The sequence below is a fragment of the Falco punctatus genome (genome assembly GCF_963210335.1).
Source record: "Falco punctatus genome assembly, chromosome: 3".
Taxonomy (NCBI): domain Eukaryota; kingdom Metazoa; phylum Chordata; class Aves; order Falconiformes; family Falconidae; genus Falco; species Falco punctatus.
The window spans coordinates 12,185,119-12,198,218 of NC_137582.1; the positions used below are offsets into that span (position 1 = coordinate 12,185,119).

The 13,100-nt window shown below is 40.0% G+C and overlaps 1 protein-coding gene across 4 annotated transcripts in view; it reads right to left on the reverse strand.

The window, feature by feature from the left end:
- The window catches only part of TRIO (trio Rho guanine nucleotide exchange factor), a 254,214-nt gene that overhangs the window by 26,132 nt on the left and 214,982 nt on the right, over window positions 1–13,100 (reverse strand). For all 4 annotated transcript variants that reach the window (XM_080381109.1, XM_080381107.1, XM_080381108.1 and 1 more), the window contains exons 35-37: window positions 8,107–8,399; window positions 6,190–6,360; window positions 2,100–2,195 (exon numbers count right to left, since the gene is read on the reverse strand). In XM_080381109.1, the coding sequence (XP_080237235.1) occupies window positions 2,100–2,195; window positions 6,190–6,360; window positions 8,107–8,399 (560 nt within the window). The remainder of the gene's footprint in view (window positions 1–2,099; window positions 2,196–6,189; window positions 6,361–8,106; window positions 8,400–13,100) is intronic.

Sequence of the window (13,100 nt, forward strand, 5' to 3'; positions counted from 1 at the left end):
AAGGTTTTCAAGACAGAGAGCAACAACGATTTATTTCCCCTTTGTTGACAAGACACACTTACACGCAGCTGTATACGGGAACCTATGGGAGATCCATTATTGTAATGTATCTCAGCAAAGGAGGTCTCAAGCTTCTAGGAAATCAGCCAACAACTTGGCTTTCCAGGACAGATAACCTAACTGTACAGAAGCACATTTCAGATATGTCAGTCTTTCCTGCACAGGAAAAGAACAGAGTTCAGCTGGTTTCATCAGGAAGGGCTGAAAGTCAGACTAACCTGCTCGGGATGTAAATACTTCTGTAGTGGAAGCTACACAGATATGTGCTTATTGCCAGGGACTACACTGCATTTGTTGTACTTTTGATTCTGGCATATGGAAGTTACTATCAATAATAAATAGGACATCTTTAAAGGAAATTATTTTGATGTTATATTTTTTTAACACAACAGAAGTGACATTCTTTGTCAAGACATTTTATCATAATAACTAGCCAATATATTGACTCATTGAAGAAATTAACGACTTCTACGCTATCAATGTTGCTCTTGAGCTTCATGACAGTTCAGATCCTAAGAAACAGTCCCTCTCTCTTCTGCCAGATACACTGTCTCCCTTGTATAGACTACACAGGCTTTTATTTGTATAAAAGGTGGAGAAGCCATGGGAAAAACAATATCAACAAGCTTCTGTGAAGTATTTACTGGACGACTTTGATTCAAGCCCATAACATTGGATCAAGCTACAGTTACATATCACATTTTCCTTGCATGTGATACAGCCTTTAATGGAAGACACATTTACTTCACCAGGGTGGGGTTCAGCTGTAATCTTTTTCCTTTCCCTACAAAAAGTAAAAAAACAATAACGATATGACTGGCCCAGAAAACAGAGGAAGCTGATCCTTGGCTAAAACTGTGAAATGAGAACATCTCCATCAGGGACTATATGCATGGATCATTAAGTTATATCCACTGCTAGGCTGCCTGAAAGACACATGGGTTATCAAACTTTCAATTTGCAAAAGACTATGTTGAGTTTTGCCACAGATTACTGGTTATTCACCCTTCTGGTGCAAAAGTAGTAAAAAGCAAAGTTAATATTCTAAAGAGAGCGCAGAAATTATTTCATGTAGTTACGTGAAGTGTAAGTCTTTCTGAATGAGGAAAGATAAAACAGAAACTCAATTTTCTTATTCTGAAATTCAAAGCTGCTTAAGTTTAGAATGATCTTGGGAAATATCAGCCTCTGGTAACATGGGGCTGCCATGCTGCAATTCTCTGTAGTTTTCACAGCAGCACTTCTACTAAGACCAACAGGGTCTATGTTGCAAAAGCAAGACTTAAAAGGTTTTGAGGGAGTCAGAATTGCTGAGGGACCTCTTGAGACCATATAGTCAAACCTCCTTGCTCAAACAGGGTCAGCAATAGCAGTTTTTCCAGGACTGGGTCAAGCTGGGTTTTGAATATGAAGGAGGTCCTGCCTGGAATTATCTATACACCCTACCCTTTGTCAATAAGCATCTTCAGAAACACAGAAACTTAAAAAAGCTAAAACAAATTCCTCCTACTTATTTTGTTAGCAAACAACAAAAGCAAGAAAGAAGGCACCATCATACAAAATGATCCTTTTACTCTTTTAATTATTTCTTCATTATCACATTACACCTAAAAAGCAGCTAGATAGCATAGATGTTTCTGTGTGAGGGTTATCTGCTTTACCATTTCACCTTATTAGGTTTGCTATAAATTTTGTTTCAGGGATCCTTCTCATAAAGGTCTACCAAGCTAAGACACTGGGTCTTCACATTCATTTTACTGATAGGACGCTTTCTTTGTACTAACAGGACATAAATTTCCTGCCATCTCCCTTCCCTCTTATTTATTGTTTTTTTCTTTTCTACATAGCCATTTACCTATTCAGTAAGTGCTTTTACAAAAGAGGGCATATAAATGACCCTTACACCAACCCAGAAAGCAACTTTGGAAACAGACATCAAGTTTTAAAAGTCAAACACACGTAGCTTTTCTTTAAATAGCAAGTCAGGACTTGAAGACACAACTGCTTTAAATGCATGCATCTGCCAAAGTCAGCCTCACCATTTTACTTTTGACGAGTTCTTCAATTGCACTGACTAGTTCTGCAGCACTGGGTGTCTCGGAGCTTGTTGGCCGCACCAATAGTCGAGAAGAGGTCTGTGCAATGACACAAAGGGAGGAGAATCCCAGAGTTAGCCTGGTACATGCTCAAGTATCAAGAGGCTTCCTTCACTTCTCTGTCAGACAAAGGTACTCAACAATAACTGTCAGTGTAATATAACACTAATACCATCCCTTCCAACTTGGGCAACTGGAATTGCAAATTTTAAGTAACCCCCATAGAAGTTAAGTGCTGGGATAAAAACTCCTGTTCCCATATGCAACAGAAGTCAAGGAAGTATCCTGCATCTTGCTGACTATGATAATACCTGACAAATAGCTATAAAAATCACCTGAGTCGACCCAATGGACAACGAACTGTTAATGTATTTTACTGCTGGTTAAACAAAGCAACAACTGCAGAAGAGTAACAGGAACAAGAAGACTTGACATAAAGGGGCAAGCATCACTGAGCTATGAAAAAATACACCAGTAACTCAGGGGCATTTACTTTTCTAAAGGAGCTGGGGTATATTGCCCAGATTCAGAGGGGAAATTGAGCTCACCCATTCCTTGTGCCATCCATTTTCCCCAATGGTATGTGTAGAGCACAGAAGATCTCTGGCCTCATAAGCTATAAAATGCCAGTTTATAGCTACAACTGAAGGTAAAAGGTGTTCACAGTAAAGGATTCTGGGAGAGGGCCATTAAGTTCAGCCTCAGTAATTTGCAAACAGTGTCGTTTGCATATTACATTTATCATTAAATAACTGGAAGGTAGAAACAGGGCGTAATATGAACCTTACTTCATATTACAAACAGCACAGTGAACATCACGTAGCACAGGGTAAGCTGTCCTGCAAATGTTATCAACAAACTGGACAAAGAAATGGCACATATAATGACTTAACACAAGAGGTTCTGCTCAAATCAAGCATGAGTGTAACAAGGCTCACCATAAATCAGTACAAAAAAAAGAATATACAGATTTTAGGTAGCTTGCCTTGTATTTGCCTTATTCGGAAAGGAAAACAGGGGTTGGGTAAGCAAAGGAAATACAGACAACTTTAAATGGAAAGATATGGGAACTGAGCCAAAGCAGAGACAGAACACAAGTCAACATAATGCTGCATCAGAGTTTATAAAAAGAGAAAACAAAAAGCAAAAGTAATTAGTTTCATATTAAACACAACTGTTCTTGAAACTTCAATACTGCTTATCCAAAAATTAAATGCAAACAACTTGCAAACTGCCATCAAATGCAAATCCATGAAGTGTGCAATGATTCTACTGAATGGAAGAATGCATACTGTGCAGATGAGCCCTTAGGGGAGAAAATGGTTGTGTTATTTAGTGATACTAGACAAATCAGCATGGCTTAAACACACGACGATTGCATGCACACCAAAACCTGAGCAATCCCACAGATGGTGTGCCTTTTAAGCAACTGTAAGCTCCTGACATCTGAATGTTGACCGTGTTTTCCAAAGTTGCGTCTGTATGTGGGTTTTCACTTCGGCTGCGGAGTTCAGCTTAGCTTTACAGAACACTGACAGTGTTGGAACCAGACTCTGGTCAAGGTCCCTTCTCTCTGTTATTGCTCTAGGGGAGTATATGGGGTGTGACTGTTAGTAAAACTTCAGAACTGGTTTGTTTCCAGTTCATGTGGTTGTATCACATACTATCTGAAAAAGAAGGAGCTGTAGAGATGAAGTCTGCCTGCTGACGTACTCTGGGAGCAGAATACATCTCTTGCCCAGAAAACAAGGGAAGGTAAAGGCAGCAACTGAGCACGTGCAAGTGCGAGATGCTGCTGTAGCCCACAGCGGGCTGGGTAGGGAGGGAGAAACCCAGAGAGCAGGGAGTTTCCAGCACAGAGCATAGACCACGATCCCTGGAGAGGAGGAAATGCTCACAGTGAAGCACAGATGAAAGCCAAGCCTCTGAGGTCACGGAAAGGAGGAGACATTCCTCGGGATCCAGAGGAGCTGAGCAACCCAAGAAACCACCAAGTGTGGCAGGAATGTGAAGGAGGACTCCACCCAGAAGGCAGCCAACTGGGAATTTGTTTGCAAGCCTTTTATTAAACAGTAACTCCATCAATAGAGCCAACTGACTTCTGCTAGGTAAAACTGCTCTGGCTTCTCACTTCTGTGTTCCAATAAAGCATTTGCTTTAGGTACTGGGAAGTGGTGGTTCATCTTGGTGTGTGAAGTTCGGGGAGGCATACACAACCTAGAAGGCTGCCACATGAGGGGACTTTTTTTTGCCTTCCACTGTGCAGTAGGACAGATACTGCACAAAACCGATGCACCACAGATTAATTGCTATTGGCATGTTTTGAAAAATTATGGTACGATACTAACTTTACCAAATTTTAACTTCTCAGAAGTCTTCTTTAGAATGCAGTTTAAGCTACTTCAGAAACTGTCCCAACATGTGTTTACTGCAGTGGATACATGTTAACCTCTTAAGAAGTGAAAGCAGTATTTACTGGGGATTGAAAGCTACTCAAAGCCTCTTACTCTGCTGTGGTAAGGGTCTGACTTGGCACCAGAAATACAAAAGTGAGGGGACGCTACCTTACAGGCATAGCCCTTCACGTAACTGTTCTTGCCGTTTTTTGCTAAGCAAAATCCATTTTTATCTTGAGAACTTTTTATAAGACTCGCATATCAATTTTTTTATATCGCTGAAGAGACATACAAATACGGCAGCTTATCAGCAGGAACTTTAATGTATTTCACCAACATTTTTTTAAAATTTTATTTCAAAGCCTCAAACTGGGATTGTTATTTTCTAGCAATAAAATATTCTCTCAGGTCTAAAGGCTGGCCTATTTTTGCTTATGGAATATTTCCCAATATATTAACTCCCCAACTCGTATATTACACTTTTTCGATTGAGAAAACATATAGGAATTAAATACACATAGAGCACAGCAGCCAGCCATTTTGATCTTACAAACAATATTTTCAGGGATGAGGGCAATCCCCACTGAAAGGCAGTGTTTTTAAAAGGAAGAAAAAAAAAAAAACAGAAAGAAGTAAGATCAGCCAAAGCTATCAAAAACATCTGCATCACTGAGAAGAACAGCAAGCAACCAGCCACAAAATTCACTAACAACATTCAGTGGCACAGATTAAAAATTTTAAGCAGCAAAATCAGAAGAAAACAGTAATAAGTGTATTTGCTGCACGTCTAGACTGCATTCTAAAATCTCCATGTCCAGGCTTCATACTTGTCCCTCTAAATGTTTGATCCAGGTTGAAAATTGAAATAAACCCTCTCAATGCATCAACATAAGAAAACCAGATTATATTCAAGGAAGATGTCCTTCATGCAGTTACTACATACATCCAGAATTTCCTTACTGATGCAAAGTCTTTTACCCTCAATTTTAACATGGCTTTGTAAAAAAACAGCTGGATTATGACCCTTACTTGGATATTAACATCTTGGAACACCTTTTTCTCAGACATCCAAAAAAAACAAGGAAAAAAAACCGGAAGAAAAACCCCCAACACCTCAGATTTGATATGAACACCTCCTTCTGTTGAGGCATGTACATTTTTTCCCCCTGAACTGAGGCAATCCAAACTAGTAGGGCTTGGTGAACAACCTGTGACCTAGAAAGGTTATGTACAACTGTTAATTTCTCCTAATAAAGTTTATTTGCAAATTGTTTTTTAACCTCGGTACCAAAAGGTATGACTATAAACCAATTACATTCTGATCACTAAAGATGGCATCATCCACACAGATGTAAATAGGCCTGCAAAGTGGCCCATTTCCACATTTAAAGTGCTTGCAGAAAATTTTCTGCGCTTTAAATGCTTCTCTATTTTAGAAGCACTTAATTCATACTCTTTCCACAGGAAACCCTTTTAATGTTGTCTAAAGTGACATAGGGACTATTTCTGTCAACCACAAAGCTGCATTACACACATTACAGAGACTTGTGGAAACAGGAGAAAAACTTGTGCAAACATAGATTGTGCAAACACAGGTTATATCAACATGTGAAGCCTTCCCTGCTTCCTCCTCCTACCTTGTCATCCTGCGAGTCAGGCTGGAGAAGACTGTGCTGCTGAATTGCCATTGGAGGAGGGAGTGGCACAGCATCCGCTCCCTCCTCACCTTCCTCCTCTCCACAGCTCTGCATGCCCGAAGAGGATGACTTGGAGAGAGTGCCACTGCTCAGCCCCTCATTCCGACCTCTCTGTAAATAAAACCAAGAGATTCAAGCTTTGTTACCTCCTCAACAGCACAAAGCTTGGGATTACAAGCTTGTCTTAAGTCTGTTCTGTAGATCTCACCCCTCTCCCAACAAGTTAAGATGATACTGCGAACTGCAGTGCAACTGCTCAACAGAGGGGCGGGGGGGGGAAAGCAGATGCCAAAAATATTTTTCAGTGTCTGGTAAAAGCAGATGGATTGAGATACTGAGAACAAGACATTCAGCTTGAAATTTACTACAGGAAAATGTTACCAAAGCCATGCTTGCTTTCCAAGTTCAGTTCTGTGAAGAGCCACATTCCTCTAACTTCAGAAACTCAAGAACTTTGTATCTGAAGTACCAACCCTCACAGCAAGACCTCTAAAGGATATGACTCCCCCCTATTACAACGTCAAGTATTTTCTCAATTGTCCTTTCTGCCCCTTCCCCCTTTAAGCAGCAAGAGTAGACTGCTTGCGTAATTTTTACAGTGGTGTCGAAAGACAGTCCTTCCAATTATATAAGGAATATAATTTCAACTAGCCAAAGTTTAATATAACTGACCTCACAGAATGATTTAACTATCTTTAAAGGAAGACAGCATAGACGGTTATTGCTTTTTCCTGATTTTAAGGCACTGGCCTTAGGTTTTCCCTCACTCACAGAACTGCAGAATTAACAGACACTTCCACTACAACTGCATCACAGAGGGCCTTTTTCTACAGCCTGCCATTCAAGGACAGAGGCCAATATTCCTTCCCAAACCACATCTCCCAATTCACCATGCTGCCAAGTCTCTAGTACTTTTCTTTCCTACATTTACTGTGTAACTTCACTGATGTTCCAAGCTTGCAGCAAAATATGTCAGGAGCAAGGAAAAAAAAAAAAAAAAAAAAAAAAAAAGATGTACTACATAAGTAATTGGGCATCCAAGACCACTTTTCTGTACAATAACTACCAAAACCACTATTCAGATTCAAGCCTGGTAGGAGGGAGTAACTGTACAGCATGCAAGTTGCTGTGCCCTTGGAAACAGTAAGATGCCGTTCATTTCAGCCTGAACCACAGGTTTATAAGAGAAGGGAATGCGACTCTGTCCGCACCTAACTGAAGGCAGGCTTTGCTCATACACCAGTTCCAGGCTTCCAAGGATGGGCACATGTTTGTGGGAGGAAGGGAGGCCTCCGGCAGATGTCCTTGGTGGCAAAATCTCAAATAGTTCACAGCTTTTTTTCCCCTCTAATGAAAACTGCTGTGTTTATCTACCTTTTGATTTGAAGGGCCAGTAATTCTGTGCTCTAACTCTTGCTCAAGGTGTACATACAGCTTTAAGCAGTTAAGCGGCTCTCCCTGTTTTTTCCCTGATTCATCAACAGGAAAAGGAAAGGAAATACAAAATGACCTGATTATTCCCAGAACATGAAGCACCTTTACTCACAAAGCCGCTTTCCTAAGTGGGATAAGAAAGCAAAGCTAAAGAACAACTGTTTACTCTCCCATTTCTCCTTTTTAACTACACAGCCTTCTCCACGGAGCTATCATACTACCACTCTCAACGCAGAAGGGAGCAAACTGTGCCTGGCACAGCACTTACACAGAGTACAGCAGTCATCAAGAATGAGCACTTGGGCACATGCCACTTTGATCAGCTGCTGGACAGTCAAATGAGGAGACAACCTTCACCTGACAACATGTAGTTCTTTGAAAAACATAAAAACCGAGTCTCGGGAAGCTGCCCTGAACACTTACCTCCTCAACAGTTTCATCTTGTGGGGTTGCTGCACTATCATCAGAGTCCTTCTGAGAGCCTGCATCGGCACTTTTACGAACCTCTCTACTCTTCTTATGCTTGTGGGCCAGTTTTTTGACATGCCCATCTGCTTTCCCACTGCTCAGACGCCTCACAGGACTGGTAAGCCATTTTCTCAAAGTGTTGCCTGGGCGCTTGGGGCCCGGAGAGCTCTGTGCACCGATCATGTGGGGCTGAAGGGATGTTACCGAAGCAGGAGGACTGGCATCATTGCTGGAGACTGAAAGGGAGTCTGGAAAAAGAAGAAGGGGAGCATTTTAAAGCTGAAACACCGGTAAGCGAGAAACAAGGCAAATGACATGTGTAATCACAGGTATCAGATTGGATTTATGGACGAATCGACCAGATTATTTTTAAGTAACCTGGCTTTAATGACACCACAACTATCAGTGTTCATGCTGCCCGTGGCCACCCACACATAAACACTATATGTATGCTTACAACAGTCAAGCATCGTTAAGTCACTCCTGCCTCAACTACAATGCATACTTACCACTGCTGATATTTATTTGATATTAGATTATATGTTCTATATGTCATCTGACTTCATGGAAGGATATGCTTGGTTTATCTTTTAATGTATACTGGTTTGAGCATGGACATGAAGAGCAAAAATAATTGCCTCAATGAGAGAAGTAAATTATTTTTCAAACACCAAATTCTACTACAATGCTCCAGTTTGTTTATTTTATTTATTTCCCCTGCCCTTGGGAAAAGGGGAAGAAGAATCCAGAAAACAGCTAAACGTCTGTCTTTTGCTTAAATCTTCTCAGACTTTTGGCTGTTGTTTTGTTTGGTTTTTAAAAAGGCACAGAACATGAAAGTTTAAAAGCCCATTTGTTCAATTCTCAGGATCAGCAGTACTTCTCAGCACGACAATGCCTGAAGTTCTGTAGTCAAACAAAGGACACACTTTCATCAAGCCATAGTTGTATGTGCATGAGGTCAACACTACTTTCCCACTGAGGCTCCTGTCACTTGAACTGGACTGTATGCATATGATAAACACCTACTGGTTATCTGTTTTGAGACCACATCGGGTTGCCCCCCCCCCAAGCAGCACAATTATTCTTTCCCTAGCAATTCTGTTTTCCTGAAATCATACTTTTTGTTTGGACACGTTCTCATAACACCTCTCCTATGAATACCATCTACCATTAGGGTGTTAACAAGACTCTCCTAGGTTGTCAAATGCAGGTTCATACCCCCACCCCCGCGCCCCGCCCTATGTGTGTGCACTTTTGTAGATGGGTAGTTTATATAAGGATGACATAAGTAATGTTTTGTTGAATGTTTCTACTGCTGGGAATTAAATGCAGTGCTTGTGTTCCTTCTTGAAGCTTGACACAGATGTTCAGGTCACCTCTTCTGGCCGCTTTTCTGTAAGAGGCGTATTGCCAGTCTGACCAGAAGCCGTTTGAATTTTGTAGAATAATATGGTCACATTTATGCAGCAATACACTTCACTGTAAACACTCAAATGCCTTAGATGCACACACAAGTATGTGAGCCTGCTCTGTTTCCATAAAGCATTAAGTACAAATTACGACTTTGAACTGAGATGGGGAGACATAAAATGTGAATGTACTAAGTTGGGACTCTTTTTTCTTTCACTGTTCAAGCTGTTCCAAAAAAGGCATCCAAAATTATGATCTATCAGGCTTTCTGTGAGGATTTTTCTCTATTCTAATAAAACCCAAGTGGCATGTAACCATTAAGACACATCAGGTCTGATGCCACGAACTCCTGTAGCTTATAATGTATGAATACACACACATAATAATTGCTATTAACCTCCACTTCCATCATGTTTCCATTAAGAAAAGATAAACAAACTTCATAAAACATACCTTCAGTCCTACAAGCTGGTTGCTAAAACTTTAAAGCAAGTCACCCAGAATCGGGATTCACCTGCAGAATTATCTTCTAGCCACAGCTGCAGCTGTGCTGCACCTGGGTAAGGAGACTTCCTACAATGCCATTAACATGGTTTCAAGGCTTTAAGTAATGGGTACTACCAAAAAGCAGACACACAGTTACGCTAGTCAGCTTCGCCTCTAAATCTAAAGATAGCAGTGCCCCATAATTACCACATTATTTTCTTGTTGAAGCAGGAAACATAAGGAAGAAATTAATTATCTATAACAATGGTTTTCAACTCGCAATCTGAGTATCCCTCAAAGCCCCTGGATTACTACTTAAGGGTTCTCAGCACATCCGTAAGACAGACAAGCCTACTAGCCATCAGCATCCACATCATGACACATTTTTTTACTTTATTTAAAAGGCGGGGGGGGGGGAAGTGGTCTGCTTATTAAAAAAGTTCCAAACAAAACTCACAATCATCTGCAAGCTGGAGTCTCCATTGGAATCCAAACAATCTCCTATTAAAACTGTTAGAAGTTAGTTTGACTGCTCTTTCACCAAACTTAACATTACCTTTATTGTATCGTGCATTTTAATTTTTTTTTCAAATGTCTTGTTTCAGAAATCACAGCAAACACTGGCTGATGGGTATTTCAATAAATAACCTTCTGTCACTCTGCTAGTGGAACACAGAAGAGGAGAGAACAGTGCTGGTATTCTTACAACTAAGTTTCTTAAAGCATAAACTAAATGCTTTGTCTTCAAGACTCTCAAGCTTGAAGATGTTTAAAATCCCTCAGCCAAGTTTTTCTTTCATTTGTATATATTTTTCCTCCCAATAAGGGTTCATACAAGTTCCTTCCATACAAATAAAATAGAGCACGTTCACTTGTTTACAAAAAAAGAAGAAAAAAAAAAAGCAACTAAGCCTTCACAGAAGTTTACCATGTACTGTTTTGATTTTTGCATCTGTTGCATTTCTTACTTTCACAATTACTCCTTTCTAAGAGAAAGGCGGTGTGGTGGTGCAGTAACTGATTGTGCAAGATTTACTTTCACATAAACATGTCTATCCCTAAGCATGTAACGTGCCTGCAGCTAATAAACCCATTTTTGTTTTTATAAAACCTGTGCTCCACCTCCTCAAATTATCACACATCCTTTTGACAACCAGCACTTTGCAACTACTGAATCCCTTGTAAAACCAAGCAGTACAGCCCAGAGCCCCTAAAACCGTGGAAGACTGGTATTTTTGTCTGACTGCACTTCTGCTGTACCACTCCTGCTCTTAACCCAAGTCGGCCAAGAGTTTAGGGGCAGGAGGATGGAACAGAGCAGGAAGAAATACATGTACTCTGCTCAAGTGGAGAGGATCTAAGAGACAAAAACAATGTTAGCCAGACATCTTTCGCAGCACATACTTTAGCCATATCCTCCCACACAGCATTAGTTTTCATTTGGCATGCAGCATGTAACTGCTTCTCATCTTCTCTTCTGCATGATTTAATACAAAATATTATTGAAGTATTATTAGGGCTTCAGGGAATTATAAAAGTGGGCAAAGTGTAATTAGTACACCAAAACGATAGCACTGTTCCGCTTTGCTCTTCAAAGCATGAAAAGCACTGGGTGAGAAGGAAAAGGTTAAAATGAATAAAAATACTGCACTGCCATAATAACATCAGCTTAAATATAAAATTTTATTTTAAAAAGGCATTAGAAAAAATAAAAACAATTAAAAAATTGAGTAAACAAGCAGAAGAGGTTTAACATCACCAGAGTTAACCTGAAATGAATACCAACCTACTAGCCTTTTCAGAAGTCAGATCCGATTTTTTGCCCTTCCTTAAATTTGCAGAAAACATCCCTACAGCCTCAGAGGTCGGTGCTAATACTCACTACAAATATACCATCCCAGTACTTTCCCAGTGAGACCATTTACCATCCATTCTCCCATCCCATCCCAGCTGAACAAAGGTCTGGATTCTCCATTTCTCACCCTCATCCACTTCCTCAGGAGACCAGTTACAATACTACAGCGCAATCAAGAAAAAACCTAGGTGCTCAAGTTCATCTGTTTATTTCGAGGCATTGCCAGAACCAAGCATTAGGGAGTATCAACATCCAATACAGGCATCTTCAAAAGTACAGAAAGACCTTTCACCTTCAGTATGAGAACAGCCACACAGGTGTCTCTCATTTTCCCCTCCCCCTTCACTATATACTACTTCTATCTATATAATTAGGGATGCAGACTCAGTTTGATTGATTACCATGCTTGGGATTGTTTACACTAAATTGGCTTTGTTTCCTTTATGACTACACAGCAAATTGTTTTTCTAGGGTTGCTCAAGAATATTTTATCACTAAAACATGCTAAGACGAAAAAGGAGTATTCCAAATTAAACCAAGAACAACATGGACTTTTAAAACCAAACCAGATGGAATAAATTTGGGGTATGCTAACCCCAACTGTGTTTTCAAGTACAGTAAACTTTCTAGTGAGCGTCAGAAACCCTTTTAGAAAAAGATAAATGCAACAGATGGCCATCTCAGAGTAAAAAAAAAAAACCCAAACCAACACACATATAACGATCATACACAGCAACACCAATCCAACAAGAAACTATCAAATTTAATAAAACTGCTATTTGCTCAAGTGGAGACAGCTTTATAATTCAGTAAAGTATTTTAAAAAACCTAACGGGTGGACTTCGTTTTATAATTCATAGTCACAATAAGAAAATAAGGCATTTAACTGCCATTTCCCTCAAAGTAAAAATCACGTATGTTGCTGTGGTGGTGAGGTCATTGTTCACTGAGAGTCCATAAATATATTTTTGAAGCTAAAGAAAAAGAGCGGGCAGCATGGGTTCTGACCCCCTCAAACTAGAAGATAAAATTACCTCCAATGAACTGGCAAATTTTTGAAAGTAGAAGGGAAATGGGAATTTTCATTCTAGTCCTAGCTTTCTTAACACTAGAAACATGCACATCTGTGATTAATAAACTGGTTTTTTCCCCTAAAAAATAAATCAGCCATGTTAAGCTAGTTGATGACTTGAAA